This window comes from Apus apus, chromosome 5, assembly GCF_020740795.1.
Source record: "Apus apus isolate bApuApu2 chromosome 5, bApuApu2.pri.cur, whole genome shotgun sequence".
NCBI lineage: Eukaryota > Metazoa > Chordata > Aves > Apodiformes > Apodidae > Apus > Apus apus.
The window spans coordinates 4,180,858-4,199,791 of record NC_067286.1 but is presented as its reverse complement, the minus strand read 5'-3'; the positions used below and the strand labels follow the sequence as shown (position 1 = coordinate 4,199,791).

The 18,934-nt window shown below is 40.5% G+C and overlaps 1 protein-coding gene across 3 annotated transcripts in view; it reads right to left on the bottom strand.

Moving 5' to 3' along the window:
* Nucleotides 1–18,934, bottom strand: part of SLC6A5 (solute carrier family 6 member 5) — a 36,196-nt gene that overhangs the window by 9,624 nt on the left and 7,638 nt on the right. For all 3 annotated transcript variants that reach the window (XM_051621884.1, XM_051621882.1, XM_051621883.1), the window contains exons 8-14: nucleotides 17,433–17,567; nucleotides 15,077–15,180; nucleotides 12,313–12,437; nucleotides 8,559–8,671; nucleotides 8,148–8,279; nucleotides 7,041–7,140; nucleotides 1,472–1,572 (exon numbers count right to left, since the gene is read on the bottom strand). In XM_051621884.1, the coding sequence (XP_051477844.1) occupies nucleotides 1,472–1,572; nucleotides 7,041–7,140; nucleotides 8,148–8,279; nucleotides 8,559–8,671; nucleotides 12,313–12,437; nucleotides 15,077–15,180; nucleotides 17,433–17,567 (810 nt within the window). The remainder of the gene's footprint in view (nucleotides 1–1,471; nucleotides 1,573–7,040; nucleotides 7,141–8,147; nucleotides 8,280–8,558; nucleotides 8,672–12,312; nucleotides 12,438–15,076; nucleotides 15,181–17,432; nucleotides 17,568–18,934) is intronic.

The following is an 18,934-nucleotide window of genomic DNA, read 5'->3' as shown; positions in this document are numbered from 1 at the left end:
GGGCTCGGGGCGGCAACGAAAAGGGAAAAGAGCCAGGAAGATGAAACAAACACGACCAGCTTTTCCCTCGGGAGGGGTTTTCCAGCCGCTCCAGGGAAGCGCGGGCAGGGAGAAGCCGCTCCCGCCTCCTGGCGGCCTCTCCCCCGCGCGCCGGGCGAGCAGCGCCACCTGCTGGTGCCCGCGGGGAAGCGGCGCCACGACCAGGGCCGTCCTTTCTTATTTCTCTTGTTGTTATTATTTTTTTTAGAGAGAGAGAGAAGCTGCAGCGGCCTGTAGGTGATCCTGAGAGCGTAACTATTTCCGCCTTTGCGAAAATACCTCCCACCCCCGCAGCTCAAAACGCTGTCGCTCCTATTCCCACCTCAGCCTTCCCGGAGCGTGTCTCTTAGATCAGCTTTTGACTCCATCAAATGGCATTTTCCCCATTTTCTCCCCCTGGGAGCAGCCGGGAGGATCCCCATCATTTCTTCTCCCCTCCATGTGTACATGTACATACATATACATCACACACACACGTATACAAAAACCCCAAAACGCTGGATGCAATGGTTTGCCATCCCAGCACCTGCACTGACAGGGAGAGCCGTTCAGCAGCATCCCTCACTCCCAAAAGTACCATCACTTAGGCTGTTTCACCAGGACCTAAGGGTGTTGGTTGATAGCTGAATACGAGTCAGCAGTGTGCCCGTGTGGCCAAGCAGGCCAACAGCATCCTGACTTTTCTCAGCAATAGTGTGGCCAGCAGGACCAGGGAAGTAATTGTTCCCTCCACACTCGGCAGCAGTGAGGCCACACCTCAAACCCTGTGTTCAGTTCGGGGCTCCCCACTACAAGAAGGACATTGAAGTGCTGGAGCATGTCCAGAGAAGGGCAGTGAAGATGATGAAGGGTCAGGAGCACAAGTCTTGCAAGGAGAAGCTGAGGAACCTGGGGTTGTCCAGCCTGGAGACAAGGAGGCTGAGGAGAAACCTCCTCACTCGCTGCAAGTGTTTGAAAAGGGCTTGGAGTGAGGTGGGAGTTAGTCTCTCCTCCCAGGCAACAAGTGGTAGGACAAGAGGAAATTACCTTAAGCTGTGCCAGAGGACATTTAAATTGGACATTAGAAAAAATGTCTTCACTGAAAGGGTTAGTTATCAATCAATGGAACAGGCTGCCCAGGGCAGTGGTGGAGTCACCGTCCCTGAAGGTATCTAAAAGATGTGTCGATGTGGTGCTGAGAGACGTGGCTTAGTGGCAGACTAGGCAGTGTGCTACACTAACAGTAGGACTAGATGATTTCAAAGGTCTTCCCCAACCAGAAAAATTCTATGATTCTATGATCTACAGATCCAAGAACACACGTGTACACACAGGTGTGTGTGTCTAGGTATCTGCATCTAACATCTAATTACTATTATTCAGAAACATCATGAATGACGAAGAAACAACACCAAAATTGTTTGAAGAAAACATATAAAAAGTTTTTGCTTACTGTTAAAATAGTTGGGGTCACAAATGCCCAACAGACTCTCCAGAATTTACTTGGCTGGAATCCAATCATCATTTCTATATCTTCACAGAATCTTTGCAATCCTGTAAACAGCAAACATAATTGCAATTAGGGGAGGAGAAAGAAACCAGCTGCAATTTGCAATGTAGCTCTTGTGACTTCCTTGTGTCTAATTGCAAAAACAAACTACTTGTTTATTGAAAACTTCAATGGAGAAACTAACCACAGAGGAAAAAACGAGACTATTATGGTGGGAACCATTCTAATAAAATATTTACTTCCTAAGGATTAAAGCAAAATTGAGCTTTTACATGGAGATTAAGTGTTCAGTAAGTTTGGGGTTGAAGCATTAATGGCAGGTACTGGTTAGTTGCAATTATCTGTATACTTGTTATTTTTCACTGTGGAGATGAGGCTTATTAATTTCTGTATCATCTGTGTCAGTTTAGGCAATATCTGAGCTTCTCTATAGCTACTACATGCCTGTCTGGGGTACAACTGTATCACTTAGCACTGAAATTGATAATGTCCTGTTATTTTGCAACTGATATGCAAGCAATACTTAGAAGTATTAGAGAACACCTGTAAATATTTTAAATTCTATTCAATGCTGTTTCAACAAACAGATCGATTGACACATTAGTACTTCAGATTGTTGTATTGATTGCATCTACAAATTTGCTTGAGTTAATAAAACACACAAGATTGGAAAATGGTATTTCAGCCATCTCTGCAGCTATCTCCCTGGCTGTGCCTTTTGACTGGATAAACTGTGCTGGCCCAGCAGCTCCTGATAAGAGCCAGGCAGCTTTTCAGCCGTGTTCTGCAAAGATGTTTAGGTAAATGGTCCCTGCTCAGTACAGCTATTAGCAATTTATCCAAAAGTAATAAAGACACAATTCAAATTTGCTCCAGTTTTTCTAGTGATGATAATAAGAGGGAGCTCTGGGGTTAAAGGCTGAGCTCCTTTGTCACACAAACTTTTCCACTTTGGGACAATTTTATCTAACAAAGCAGGTGATCATCTCAATAATTTAAATTTTACAACACATTTTTCTACAGCATTTAGTTGAACTTTTGTGACATGGGCACACAGATGGAGCTTAAATCAGAAGTCACTGAGCCAGTGGAGAAATTCTTGGAACAAAAGGAATAAACTGTTTTAGGTCTATATTGCACTCCAGCCAGCTACTACAGGTTTTAAGGGATAACTCCCAGGCTTGATCCACCCAATTTTGAAGCCTTATGGTTGATATAAAGGAGCAAGAAGTTTATCCATTGACTGTTCCGAGACTTAAGAAGGTAAAAATTAACAAGGGTGTATTATTCAGTGTCTTCTGATACACCTCTAAGAAAGCAGCAGGGCTTGATAGTGCTAGGGCAGCCCCCCAAAGACCCAGCTCTGAGGGTGAGTGCAGAGTAAGACAGTCAGGCAGACAGCATGTCAGAGAAAAGCTAAAAAACCTCTGTTATAATAAGAAACAGAGAAGAAAACTTCATCAGTTCATCAAGAAGATGGAATTGCAAGAACTGTATTTAGGGGGAAGGAAAAGTACAACCTGCAGCTTAGAAAACAAACAGAAGGTGACCCAGATGTCACTTTTTTTTCCCCTCTAACTGTAATCTCTCCCCCTCTTTTTCACTGGCTAGTGCAAATGCTCTTCTTCAGAAAGCCTCTGCCCTTCTCTGTAAAATACCTGTAATTTTTCTGACCCATGAAATCACTGTACTTCAGCACCCACCTGACTCACCACGTGCTTCTCCATTTTGTAACAGAGCTTTGCATGCCCGGCCTGACCCCAGGGTCACTGTTACTACAGGCCTGAAAGGAGATGTTTGCTGCAACAGAATTATTTGCCCCTGTGTTTTATTCACCTGCTTATTGCAGTTCAGTGCACACACTGCAGGGAACAACCTGGGAGGTGCTCACACAGGGGTCATCCCTGCAGCCTGACATGGTGGGAACTAAAGTAATTTTAAACGAGTTGCAGCAGCACAAGGTGTGGGCTTGGAGGGTCCTTCCACAAAGTTTAAAGCTCGTCCAAGTGCCACACTTGCTGCTGCAAAGGGAGGTTGTACCTAACCAGATAGTTACAGCTCCCAAAATTTGTGCAAGCTTCATGCAAATCTGCACAGATTTAGTTGAAATTCCAATTAAAAATTTTGTTCCTTCTAGGAATCGCTGGTAGATATTCACAGCTTCAGACACCTTTAAATATTAGCAGTTCAAGAGTCAAATGCATGTAAACAGACACTGGGATCACACAGTACTGGTGTCTTTCCTAGTGAAAGAGTGAAAACAGGTTCATCAAGTTCCAAGGAAAACACAGAGGATGTGTTAATTAACTAGAATGCTGATTACAGCTCAGCATGGCTGGTCTGCCTCTCAGATCAGTCAGGCCTGCTGAGTAACTTGGGAAAATAAATAATACATTATATTCCATATCTCAATTTCCACTCTCTAAAGTAGGCTGATGCATTCAGAAGTGCTGCAGATATAAAATCCATTAAAAAGGAGAATGCAAACCGAGACAGACAACTACTTCAATATTCTGCTACAGGTAAAACATTCAGAATTAGTAACACTTTCTACAGACACACTGCAGCAGTTCCCACTGACTCTGACAATGAACATTCCCAGACTGTCAAAAAACAGATCTAGAAGGAGCATGAACAAAGTTAAGGTCATGCATTTTCAGTTTCTAACAGTGTTTTGCTCAAGCACAAGGATCTTGATATTTAGCTTCACGTTACAAAATGCAACAGTGGGAATTATGCTGATGATTAAATTAATACCCACAGCTCTAAGAGATTCTTTACCAATCGTGCATCATAATATAAACAACTGGAGAATAAACATCTGTATTACCATGTGAAATAAAAGAAACATCGTTTGACTGGATTATGCAGCACTGTCTCTACTGAAAAATAAAGGATTGCAAAGTAATAACCAAGTCTGCCTCTTTTTAATTGAAAAATCTTAACCAGCTCAGCAAGCAGAACATGTAGGGAGAACTAAAGACAGATTTATTTCATCATAAAAGCACCTGCCACAAATTGTGCCAGCCTGCTTGCTGTGAAGAGTGTGTGTCTATAGAGAAAGGTGTCAGCGGAGTGTAAAACAGCAGTTGTCAGAGCTTGAAAATATATTATGCCAATTTTAAGCACTGCTTGAAGGAATATAACAAGAGCAGCAGCTTCACTTGTATTTACAACATGCAAATCCCAAATATAAAAGCTGCATTCCTAAGAACAGTCCTTAGAAAAGTAGCTTTAATGCAGTCAGACTATGATACATTAGTCAAGGACATAATGATTGCCAAGTTAAATTGTTAAAGTTATTGTGTAAAAGACTGGAAGTTCTTTAGTCTACAAAAGGTTAATTCCAGAGGATAATCTTTGAAATTAATTGGTATCAAAGGCTTTACTGACACCTGCTGATTAACAATCAGATGGTACAGAAAGCATGGAAAGAGTGATTTGTAATTGGCAGTCTGATCATGTTTAAGCTGTATATAAGTAAAAATATTCTCTTCTATTCAAATCCTTCCTTTGTAGCACTATAATTATTTCTGTATTATTTTATATTTTTCATAAATACTGGTGTTTGAAGGGATACTGAGCTTGTTGGGAAAAGCAAGCACTAGCCAGAGCAATTTTGCTGACAAGCCTAATAAAACGTCACTGCACAACTACAGGTTTGTGGTGCTTCTGCCACACAGTGTTCAGAGAAGGAACAGAGCCACTGTTTCCTCCCTCTTTACCTTCATCCTTATTGAAAAACTTACAGAAGAAATTTAAGCAGTTTGGGGGTTATTTAAAAAATATTAGAAAAGGAATGTTTATCTTGGACACAGATGGCAATGGCTTCAAAGGAGACAATCTTTTTGGTGATGCTGGACATGCTGATGGCCAGGAGGAGTGACACTGAGTGCTTCAGGCATGCTCTCAACAAGCAGAAGAGGAGGGAAAAGGGAAAAAAACAGAACAAAACAAACCTTATAACTCTTCTTGAGCATTGCCACTCACCATCTTTTATGGAATTGTACCGATTTTAGGAAAGCTGGGAAACTGACAAGATAACCAGATGCTAATGTCTCAAGTGACATGTACCCGGTGGTGTTTCCACAGGAACAGGTACATGTTAAACCTCGTTGGTAGGTGGGAGGAAATGGGCAAATCTTGCATGTCTTCAGGGAAATCGAAGCACAGAGCAATGGCACAACTCGCCAGCACTGATTTTCAAACAAGGCATTCTGCTAAATAATCCCCCAAACCCAACTCTCCACTTCAGGGGATACCTCAAAGCATTACACTCAGGTCCTCATTGTCTTGACTGTTCATACTGGATTCTGTAATGTTTCCTCACCAGGTCAGATCTGGCTTATCTTACACCCACTCAGGCCTGCTCACCAGATTGGGTGTCAGTGAAGAAAAAATACACTTCTGTATTTCCCAAAAATTACAGAAAACAAGGAAGAGCTGATTCCCTGTCCTGTCTATAACATTCATTTCTCAAGCAAGAGCAATGAACTCTGCATGTTTTGAAGTACATATGATCTTTAAATGTATTTATACTACAGAGTGGACACCACAACGTGGGTAGATTTAAGTATCCAGTGCACAGCAGAAGAGCCTGGAATCATGCTGCTAGAAATGGATCTTCAACAGAACATCTTGGGATTGTTTCTGTCTAGCTGATACAGCATGTATCATTCATTCCTGTCCACAGCAACAGTGGAAACTGCCTTATCTTTTTTAACTTTAATACTGAGATCCAGATCTTCCTCTGGTTTTGAAGGCAAGTCTTAAGTGAGAACACACTCCAGACATAAATTAAGCATCTGTTATATATGGAGATCTTCACATTTCCTACCAGAACCATCTGAGATCTCACATTTCCAAGAATCAATCTTCTGAAAGCACTGGATAAGTTTTGGAGCAAATCACCAGCTGACATCAACTGATGTAGCTACAGTAGCAGCAAGCTAGTTTCACTGCTTTATACATAGCTCAGGATCTTCCTCATAATTTAATGTATGTCAACATGGATCAATATAACTGGTGTTGCCACTGTGCATAATTTATCAGTCTGAGTAGCTGCACAGTCGTGATTCTCTGTTGCAGACATTGGCTAAAGGAAAGACTAGATATGTACGTGGAAAATAAATCCTTCCAAAGTTGTTAAATGCAAAGACACCACTTATGGCTCAGGAAGTCTCTGACCCTAAAATTGTTAAGAGTGAGAAAGAGCCCCCAGAGAAGCATCACAAAATGCTTTGTCTGTTCTTACACTCATGTCTAAGCATTGGCTTTAGGTTATTGGTGGGAAAGGGACATTAGACTGTATGAAAGTCCTTTGAATACAAGTATTTAAAGGAATCCTACAGTAATGAAGCCTCATTATGCTTCGATTCAAAATAAGGACATTCTGAGGCTTTTTATTAAAAATATAAGTGTTATTACTTAAGAATTTCACATTACCAGCTACTTCACCTATGCTAAAATGCTACTTTGACATGGGTTGTTCAAGAACAGCATTTCTTCTTACCATATATATAGGAAACTCCAACGAGCTCAAAGATGGCAATGATGACAAGAGAGTAAGAGGCTGCATAAGTATCCACAAGCTGTAACATATACATTCCACCCTAAAGAAAAAAGAATGAAAGAGCCATTACGTGTGGGATATAGCTGGTGTTTCTCTTCATGTGTGTCACAACTCTGACTGGCATTAGGGCAGGCAAAATGGACAGGAGCAGGAGCCAGGACTGCCTATCCCAAGGGAGCATCCAAACAGTGACCTGACACAGGCTCATGCTGCACTACAGTTTCTTCCTTCTGGCTGAATTATTATCAAATCCAACAAGAAGAATAGCAGAGGGTACACCTGAGACTGGTAACTAACACAGCTTGGGAAGACACTGGCTTCAGTCCTTTCAGATTAAGGACTGAACTGTGAGCAGCCCTTCCACCAGTGTCTCTAACCATTTAATTCAACGTCAAAACCAAAATTGCCATTGACACTAGGAATTTTGTAACAGTGAGTCCAGTTCATCTATTTCAGGGCAGATGTTAACCAGCAGAATTCAAGTGAAGAAAGGACTGAATCCATCCTAGACTTTGGCACTCCAAAGCTGGGCTGGTGGGTGATGAGATGGTGACAAAGAAAGACAAAGGGACAAAAGGGATGAATAAAAGAGTAACATAGATTTTGTGCACCCCCGCTTGAAACTGCTGGGTTTAGATTGCTGGAGGAATTAATGAGAAAAAGACACTGAAGGCAGTAGATGAGAAATTCATTATTAACTCCACAGCTTGCAAGGACTAGCAGTTTACATCTGAAGTGGAAGGGATGGCCCACAAAACTGATGTCCATGTTTTCCTGACATAAAACCTTCCCTTTCTTCTTAAATTAATTCCTAATTTACATTATTATTTTAGAGAGTTAGGCTAGGAAAAAACTTAAGAGTCTGATTTTTTTGGAAGAATTGATGTATCTCAGTCAGAGCATCCATTAAAAAAAGTCCGATTTCAGACTCACCCGGTGTCTGCACATGCGGCAGAATTCAGGTTGCTCACGACTTGCAGAGGAGGAGAACGGCCACCAGAGGGGGGTTGGGGGACAGACAAGGATGCTCAAAGACAATATTCTTACCTGAGTGATCATAGGAAATCCCATGATGAAAAAGGAGACACAGCACCCGAGAGTGAACAGCGCCTTGTGCGTACGTAAGTATTTGGGGAACTCGTCGGAAACGGAGGTCACGATAGTCTCGATAGTGGCAAACTGGGAGACAGCAACAACAGGAATCATTTCAGTGTGCACAGTGTACACAAGATGATCTAGCTGGACATACTGGAATACAAGAGTATTTCAAGATCCTAGGGGTGAAATGCTCAGATGTCAACACCAAAGTTTCACCCAAATTATTTCAGCCTGACTTCATTCCTCTTTTTGCAAAGCAGATCCCTGACCACAGGGAAACCAAGGAGGAACCTCATAGTCCTCCAAACAAATAAGCCAGGAAAAACAAGAAGAAAAGGAGGGGAAACAAAAGCAGTTTACCATAGTGTCCAATCCAAGTGTCAGAAGCATCAAAAAGAAGATTATAGCCCAGAAGGGAGAGAGGGGAAGCCTGGTTAAGGCTTCTGGATAAACCACAAAAGCAATTCCAGGACCTAGAAATGAGAAAAACGAAGGCTGTGATATTGCACATTGTTGACTGAACAGATAAGAGGAAAAAGTGAAGAGTTGTGTTTCCAAGTATAATACAATATTACTTATCCTGATAAAAATAAAAATTATCAGATTCAGTCTATCCTGTTTACAGGAAGTTCTAACCATTACAGACTTCAGCTTCACATTAATCATTTGTGTGTTGACCGTAAGTTTCAAAACACACATACACTTCTACTTCCCAAGCTGCAGAATTAGCAGGCCCTGCTAATTAGCAACCCAGCCTTAGAGCAAAACAGCCATCAGCCCACCTCAGTACTACAGAATGAACAGAAAATACTCTTTTTTTATCTCCTCAGCTCACAGCCAAATGGAAAGAACGTAACAGATGCACAGAGCTGATACCAGACACAAGATAATAACTACTACCTTATCTACATTTTTATATATCTATTTCTATATACATCTAAACAAATACATTCCTTATTATATCTCTAAATAATTTTAAAAATCTGTAAGAAATTCTGAAATAATGCACAGCAGAAAAAATAAGGAGATGGGGGTCCCCTAAACCCTGAACTAGGAATTCTCCTTTCTTAATTGGTTTGATATCTTGCACTATAACTTGTATTGACTGTAAAGAAAAAAAGTATTTTTACAAGCATGCTTAGATTTGCCTGAGAGAAAAGGCTGCAGGAATGTGGTGGGAGCATTAACAGCAGACAGCACTTCTCTACTTATCCCAGCTGAAGGAGCCCTACTCCAAAGGCTGTGAAGGATGTTTCCCATCAGGCGAGATACAACTGAGAGCCAAGTTGTGCTGATTGCATGAGCCGTGCCACAAGAAGGGGTTCCAAACTCACTCCATCCTGGCCAGTTCTAATCTAGATAATTGCATCGTTTTCCTAAAGCCCTTCCTGCTGTTTCTGTTGAAGAGAACACTGTTGCTTTCTCACATGCTGAGACAAACACTCTTAGCGGCATGGGAAGCAATCTCCACGGGCAAGCTGGGAAGTGTTTGGAGTTCCTTCTCAACAGAAAACAAATAAGAGCATTAACAACAGGATAAAATTCAATACAGGACTCAATAAGTGCTGCTGCCCTTAAAACGTGCTGCAGCAAAATGGCTTTTTGCATGTTGAACTACTATGTATTCATGAATGTGTTCTTTTGTCTCTTGATTACAGATTTCTTCTTGACTACCAGAGATAAGGGCTCTGCACTAGCTTCCTGCGTGTACAAGTTTAATTAAGCCTCACAATGATGAGTTCCCATTAATCACACTTTTAGGAGAAGTTTAATTAGAGAATATGAAACTGCACATCTCTCCATCTCAGCTCCTCTTAACTCTCCAAAATCTCAGACATCAGGGAGCATCCAGGCATGGGGAAACAATCACAGGGTAACTGGCTCCCATCCTCTCCACCTTCAGAGATTTAGGGGGTTAGGAACTCTTTCTAGAGGGCAGCTAAAACCAGGAAAATTCCAAAGGTTGTATGTGTGCTGAAGCAAAAAAATTACTTCGCATTTTCATTTCAAATTACTAGAATTTTTCAGCTGCAATATGTTCTTAATCAAACTGAGAGAGCAGGATGAACACAGATTGTCCTGCCTTTCCATGCATGAAAAGCATTTTGCTCTTTTCATCAGGTGCATTATATGTTTTCCTGAAAGGAGGATTCTAAATGGGAAAAAAATTTTTTTTTTTTTTTTTTAAATCCCTTCTTATTTCCATTAGCAACTTCACTCATTGAAGGGACATCATGTTTTACCATCATTTTAGCTGTTTTCTCCTTCACTGCAAAATGAAATACAACTTTAGAAAAAAAAAAAAAAAAGGTAGGAAAGGACAAGAGCTGGTTCTTTTCTCCATTTGCCAAGTCTGTTTTCTAAGTCTGTTTTTAAAACGTGCTAATTCAACTGGAATTACTCCACCACAGGTCAACTGCTCCAAGCCTCAGACCAACTCCCTGTGACTGAACTGCAGCTCACAGACTCCCGCTCACCTCAGCATCTGGGCTGCCAACAGAAGGAGCTGCAGAAATCTAATATGACTCAGCATCTGCAGTTGCATCTCTGAGGGGAGAAGTACTGTAAAATCTGTGGGATTTTGGTTTAGAGAGAAGGAATAACCAGCAGCAATATCTTGTTCCCTCCTCTGTTGTTCTCCTCCTTTCACGTGTAGCAGCTCGTTTCTAATAAATGGGTAGGAACAGAGCTCTGAGCAAAGGTATTTTTCAAGAATAAATAAATAATGCTTCATCTGCTTCACCTGCTCTTTTTCCTACAACTACAGGATTTCTGTGTCCCCTCCTCATGTTGCCTGTTTTCCATTTAGCTCCCACAACTTTGTCAAATGCAGATGACTGGTTATACCCATTGGTCCAGAATGACCTATGAGAGTCACCACCCAGAAACTATGGAACATTTTCTTAATTTCGGTGCCCTGTTGTCAACTCACTACTGCCATTTCTGAACCATGATGTGCTGCCAGTCAGGTACCTTAGGCTACATGTAGCACCTCAGATGGAGCTGAATTTATCCACGCAACAAACCTGTCAGAAGAGCATTTAGTGTCTTCACATCAATGCAGACAGTGAGACACACCCTTTCAGAGCCTCCTCTTGCTCTGTGCTATCGTGAGCAGGGGGGATAACACTGGGAACCATCCCCATGGCTCACAGAGAAGCTATTAATCACTTCCCTTCAGTGCTTGGAGACACCTGTACCTGTGCTGAAAGCAAATACAACACCTCACAGAAGCAGCTAAGGCAGGAAAATCACAGCTACAATTTATTACAAAGTTATTAAAAAATTGTCTTTTTAACACAGTTCCAAATTATCCCAAAGCTCTGGGGGTTGGATGACATGGAGGCAAAGTGCTGCACATTTTGCAGAAAATGCAGGTCCAGACTAAGGTAACAATTATCCCCCTATAATCCCATCAGATTTTTACAAACCTTTAAACTTTTCAGATTCTTATCCTGAAAGCTCCTCCCTTGTTATCTCCCATTCCTTCATACCAAATCATACATGACAGCATCAGTCCTCTCGTCAGTCACATCTTCTCACTCCCATTCAGTTTTACCAACTAAAACCTTTCAGATCCCCATTTGTAACCATCTCTCTTCACTAATCAAGACCTTCTAATCAGTTCTTCAGAAATCTTTTTCTTCCCATGGAGGCAGCTCCTTGTACCCCACAGTTCAGAAGCTTAAACCACCTCCTACACCCTATTTCTCCCACTCCCCACATTGTGAAGCCCGTCATCCTCTCATCCAAGATGCCCACCATCACAACACCTTTTACCTTGAAAATGGTTTACAAAGAGCAGCTGAGACAAATGAGAAGACCACTCACCACTTTGAGTACGTGAAGGAGACATCTCACCCTACCTCTCCTTCCATCATTTACATAAAGATTTGAAATGAGTCTTAGCTGGCATCCTTCTCTTATCAAGCAAATGCAGAGGAGGCTTCAAGTAATACCTTGACTTTCCAGTGTACTTCTTCCCATACAGAAATGCCTACAAGTGGCTTACTAATCCACTCCAATTTGAAACCATTTTTCCCACCACCAATATTAATAAGAGACCTGAAGGTGCCACCAGGTACCTAAGTAAGGAAATGGCAGCATACCCTACCTTGGTCTGCCACAGCTTCAATATTCACTTTGAGCTCATTTGCCATGAAGCCAATAACTGAGAAGATGACAAAGCCTGCAAATATACTGGTGGCACTGTTGGTGCATGTGACTATCAATGTGTCCCTGAAAAGGAAAAACAAGAAGCAAGACACAATGTTGGTGAGCGCAGACTTTTACACTTACCAGGTACATTTGATGCTGATCAGAGATGACAAAAGTCTCCACACCACCACCAGTAACCAGCTGTGCAAGCTTCCATTACCCATGTGCCATATAGGAGGCCACAGGGGGGGATAAGCACTTCTGCTCCTGGTGTCTCCAAAGAGGGTTACAATGATGACTTGATTTCTAACAGTGTTTTTTACTCTTTGCCCAATGTGGGTTTCTGCTCACTGCATTACATATATGGACTAACCACCACCATCCAGCTAAGATGATTTTTTTCCTGTGTCTTTCTTGCATTTCTACACAATATGTCAGGGTTAAGCTTTCCATACCTTGCAGCACTCATTTAAATCCCTGCCCACCCGTAGAGGATTCCCTGGTACAATTTTCCATTGCTGCTGTTGAAGGGAATCTCAAGAAATCCATACCCAAGTGTCATACTACCCTGGGTGAGTTCATGGGACTCGGCAGGAAACCAGCCCTCGTGATCCACACGCATAATTATCACATTCTTGATTGGATTTTAACTTTTCTTCACAATGTCCATGTCCAGAAGACTTCCCCTTCAACTACCATAACTTAGAAACGAACATGTCACTCCATTTAAATGTTGGGTTTTCACAAGCTGGCTAGAATTGCTTGTCCCTGCTGCTACGTTTGTCAGGAACAGAATGAAATACAACCTGAAAAGCTGTCAAGAATCTCACTGATCTGGCAAACATCTGGAATCTCTAACTCAGCATCTTTTACCATGAAAAATCAGGTTAATTCATCAGGTTTACAGAAAAAGAAAAAAAAAATACTACCTTCTCTTTGGAAGCATCATGTGTTAATCTTCTTCCAAAATCCAGATAAGTTTTAAGTAAAATATTTCAGGTATGCATTATGAAGTGAATTTATGTAAATGTACTTCAATTACAGATTATTTAATGATGTTTAAAATGAAGAATTAACTGAAAAACTACCATTTTATTTGCAGTATTAGAATGTAATTAATATAAGAAATGGAGAAAATAGTCACGCTTCATTTCAGTATTCAAAATGTGTTGTGAAATTAGCAAGATTACAAGTAACTAAGCTTTTCTAATTATTCCTGCTTCAGTCTCCCATATCCCTCCCTAACACAGGTAAAGCACGTAGTTACTATCAGACCTGTAAGATTTTCATACTTCATTACCATGTATTTAATTCAAAATGTTCATTAACATTTTCCAGACTCCACAAAACATTGCTAAGTTCTATGCAGAAAGATCGTGTGAGACTTCTCCCATTTTTTTGCCCTGATATTCTGAATGTATTCATTCATTGACAACAAAAAATATGTATCAAAGCCCAGGACAAGCATTTTCAAAAACAGGACTCAAAGGGTTGTTGGGTGGGAAGCACTGAGTACACAGCACTGCTCTTTATTAATCCATAATTTAATTATATTAAATTACTTTTGAATACTACTAGGAAATGTTTTTTGAATTCCTTTTTAAAGTTGTGATCCACATTTCTTTTCAAAAGTATGTGTTTTGTTTACACTACTTAGAAATTATGGGATAGAGCAGCTCAAATCCCAAGGAGCATGTGCTTGAAGTCTTGATTCAGGGAAGTTTGTAAGAACAGGCTGGGGACAGTCCCTGGACGTGCTGTCAGCTGTCCTGAATCAGCACCTTTGCTGTTGCAGGAATCAGTAAAGGTTTGCTTCAGTAGAAACAAGATTGGCTTTAAAGACAGTAAAATAGCAGTGAAACATTCTACTAATGCCCCTTGCTCTTGTTTTTTCCATCTGCAGACACTTGTCTGGCACATTTTTTGATGGAAAGCTAGACTGTGCCACCAGAACAGTGACTTTTTTACTTGTGAAGATCAAACCTTCAGTGATTTCAAATAAAAATGAGTTTAAACTTCACAACTTGAAGTAATCTTGTACATGTAAAACCATGCTAAGAGTAACTGGGAAAAAACAATAACATTTAGAAGATTAAGAATCACATATATGGAAATTGCAGATTAAACTCATGCATGTTAACACCACATTGATTTTTTCCTGTAGTCTTGAAGATTTAACATGATTTAACACGATATCACACCACTGCTCACAGCTGTTGACATCTGCCCAGACAGCCTGAATCAGCCTAAACCTGCTGATTTGGAAAATGAAGAGCCAATAGGGACTATAATAAGCATAAAGCTCATCTTGAGACTAGTAGATTATGCCCTGGGGAGAAAACACAAGAGAGAAAACCAGCAAAGACGAAAGAAACAATAACACAACAACCCACATGAGGAGAGAGGAGGAAAGAAAGGAGGGAGAGGAGAAAAGAAGGGAGAGGAGAAAAGAAGGGAGAGGAGAAAAGAAGGGAGAGGAGAAAAGAAGGGAGAGGAGAAAAGAAGGGAGAGGAGAAAAGAAGGGAGAGGAGAAAAGAAGGGAGAGGAGAAAAGAAGGGAGAGGAGAAAAGAAGGGAGAGGAGAAAAGGGAGAGGAGAAAAGGGAGAGGAGAAAAGGGAGAGGAGAGCAAGGTCTTTCAGACTAGATTTCTGCAAATTAGAAAACAGCTGGTTTTGGACAAGAACTGTTTAATAAGCCCTATGGATTTCACACTCACATACCTGTAGCAATTATTATGGAATTTGTTGTAAGAAGAGAGAGTAATGAGACCTCCCCATGCTGCAGATAAGGAGAAGAAAATCTGCGTGGCAGCATCCTTCCAAACCTAAGCATGATAGACAGGAGAGGAAATAGCATCAGCTACAGGAAAAACTGTTAGAAAGATCAACACTGTCCAATGGGACTGTCAGGGGATTGACACAGAAGAACTTAAAATGAACTTTAGAGCACTGAATGCCAATTGAACATTCAAAAGCAAAATCCTGCCCTCAAGTACATGGTGCCCATCTGATGAGGAGTACTGCTCTTGTCCAGCCCATATAAAATGACAATATAACCTTTGTCATATATGGAAGGCAGAAACATTCAAAAATATATTGTTTGATACATATCAATTCAAATCCACTCAGCAAAGAAAATACAAACCGAAAGGGAAAATCTGCATCAGGTACTGATGGCTTAATTGCCAGTGCCCCTGAACAGTACTTTAAGAACCTCAGTGTTGCCTAATGTGCTACTTATTAATGAGATTACACTAAAATCAGGGTAAATTTCCATCAATAGATATATGTCAAACAGCATAACTTAAGTTGGGGCTATTTAGATAGGAGGGCCCAGTTGCTTCTCATGAGAATATGGCATACCCAGCCAAGTTTCTCTTAAATAAATATTTTTAAAAAATATATATACATTTGTGTGTATATATATATACACACATATATAAGAACAACCAAACAGCATTATTTTTTCCATTAAAAAATAGTTCTTCAAAGCCTTACACGCACTTAGGCAAAGTGTTCTTAAATTGCCTGGAATTTCAAAGGAGTTGATCCTATTTATCACTTGGAAAAGGTTCCAAACCTTGGTATTTATATTTACAAGCTTTCCAACAAAGTCTGATTTTCCCACTGAGTCCACAGTGCAGAAATGGAGATACACATAAATGCACAGATACAAGGGTGCACTTACACATACCCTGACCAGTTTGAAGCTATTACTTAAATGCTACTTTAAAAGTTATCAGCCAGCAGGCAATTCTTCATCTAATTGAGTGCAATATACAGCTATTAATTAGTGTTACACTGCAAAGAAACTTGAAAACAGAAGCTTTCCTGAATATTATCAAACACTTACCTAGGGTTACAGAGAATTTGTTTTACAAAAGGCACCAGTTCTCAGCTCCTTTATTGCACAGTGTGGGATCCAAAAATTCTCATACTTAATGCAAAATTGATTTCTGTATCATTTGTGGAAGATTTAATACTCTCCTCACCAAAGGATCAAAGTACTGATTATTGCAGAGATCTTAAGGAATTTAAGATCTGTATAATGAGTCCAGGAAATTGTTTTCAGCTTTAATTATCAGTCTACCAGTATGATACCACACCACTATTGACAGAGGAAAAAAAAAAGCTTAAAAACACCCCACAAGCAGTACATTTCCTGAGCTGTTGCTAAAAATGTCTCTTAGATGTCTAAAGAAAAGAGTCTAAGTTGTAACTCTTGGCTCAGGCTTGAGTTCAGCCTCTAGACTCCTGCCTCATGACACCTAAGACTGACCCACGGGTGCTCATGTGCCATGTCAGACAAATACATGATCCGTGGGTGGATTTATGTCTGCACAGACACAAAGCCATGTCCATTTTTAGAACGTTTTACTGGTTTCACTGGCAACAAAAAGCCTTTTAGAAACCAGTGGAAATCACAACTGAGGCAGCAGAGCTGAAGCCCCATCTCATACAGCCAGTGCTCAAAGAGCAGAGCCAGGTACTAAAGTCCCTGAACTCTTCTCTCCTACACAGAGAGGAGCCTTGTTTCTCACAGTGCAGGGAGGACAATGATCACCCCTGGTCTCTCCCAGTAGATATACTACTGGGGACTTAGAATAGGATGCAATACTTGATTCTGTTTAATGTCTCAGATGCATTATTCAGAACAATCTTTGCTCAATGAGTAAAATGCTCCTATTTGTAGCACCTCTCAAGAAATGCAAATGGATTTATCATGTTATCTATTAAAAGCTTCATGTGCTTGTTCAGGTCAAGGCAGCATCCACCAGAGACATATGAAAATCTGTATTTCCTTTTAATTCTCTGTTTTCCTAATGCACCTGCTCAAAGATTCAAGTGAAATATCCAAAGTAAAATAAGTAACATACCTACAGTGACACACTTAAAACATCTTATTTGCACACAGATGACAAACACCCATTGCAACAACACTCCACATAAGATAAAGAACAAGTTTCCACAGATGACAGTACTTGTCTCTGCACACAGAAAATGCTTGCAACAGACATTAAGAAATCAGGATGACTTATTCACCCCAGCAGAGCTATAAGTGCAATGATAAGCCCACCATAGCATCAATTAGCTTCTCCCACTTGGGTGTGATGAAGTACCAGATTCCAGCTCCAGCTCCAGGTAAAGTTACTCCTCTTATAAGAAGGATGATGAGAACTACATAAGGGAATGTAGCTGTAAAGTACACCACCTGGAGAGACCAAAAAAATGATTAGTGAAAGGCTTATCTGGATGTCTAAGAGGAGGGAAGAAATCAAAATGCTACACCATTTCCTGAAGAAAGCCATTGCTCAGGCTCAGAGACACCAAGCAGGGGATAAACTAGGAAGACAACAGGGTTATTTCCCAGGTAATCTGAAATTTTACAGCTCTTCCTGCTGGTGGAAATAGGATTCATATCAAGAGCAATAGACGTAAGAGCTGGGATTCTAGACAGAGAGGGGAAGAAAAAGCAGAAAAGGTCTGAAGAGGAACAATGGGAATTTGCAGCTAAATGGAAATAACACTTTTGATCCTTAACTGGAGTAAACTAACACAGGAATTCAACAGAAATTAAATGAGCAATGCCATTTGATAAAAATATCTGGGTTTGATTAAATTTCTGTGGTTTTTTCTATATATTCCTCTCTATTTAACTAAGCCTAAAGAATTTTAATTACTGTTTGTGACTCCTAATAACTACGTATCACCATGACAATATTTATGATCCCAATGCAAAAAAAAGTCATCAGTGGAATGATCCAGATAGACCTAATCATCATGATGTCTAAACACACAACAGAGGGTGTTTGTTTAATGTCTTAATAACTATCCAGTCCAGAACAGAGCTCTCTCTGTAGTCAAATAAAATGGCAGATTATGGCCAGCTGAGCTGCACACTCTACCCAAAAGCATTTCAAATCCTTTTCCCATTAACCTCTGCATCTCACAGGGACCAGACTCCTCTCAGCTGAATTGACTTTGGAAACTGCTTTCCCAGTTCTCTCTTTGCTGTTTCAAGAAGTTGCCCCAGTGAATTTTTGTGCACCGAATATACTGAACTCATCTGTACATAGAAGTTTTCTGTCCCTGACACCAAGGACTCAATATCTTTCTTGCCCACCAAGACTCATTTAAATGTCTATTGCCACATCCAAACTCAAGTTATTCTCCTGTACGTTGCCTGCTTCTTGGCTCTGGTCTTTCAAGAAACAGTTGTTGCTGTCACACTAAAGTGGAAGGAACAAAAATAAATCTCAGCTTTCCCCTGGCACTCTAAGCCTCTGGATTTTTTGCTGATTCCCAAGCTCTCCCCCAATAGATGTTATCAGCTTCTAGATAAAATGAGATTACTTGGAAATTCCCATGCCCAACCCTAGAAAATTCATCTCTCTTCATATCCACTATGTCTATCCTAAGTAATAATCTCATTATTTTCTCCAGTTTTTTATCTTTTCAGCCTGCCCTTTCTAAATAAGCTTGATTTATGCTATGTCATCATCTAATATTTTAACCTGAGTGCTAATTGCCATGGCATTGATGAAGAAGTCTCAGCTATTGCATTTCTACGGGTTTCAC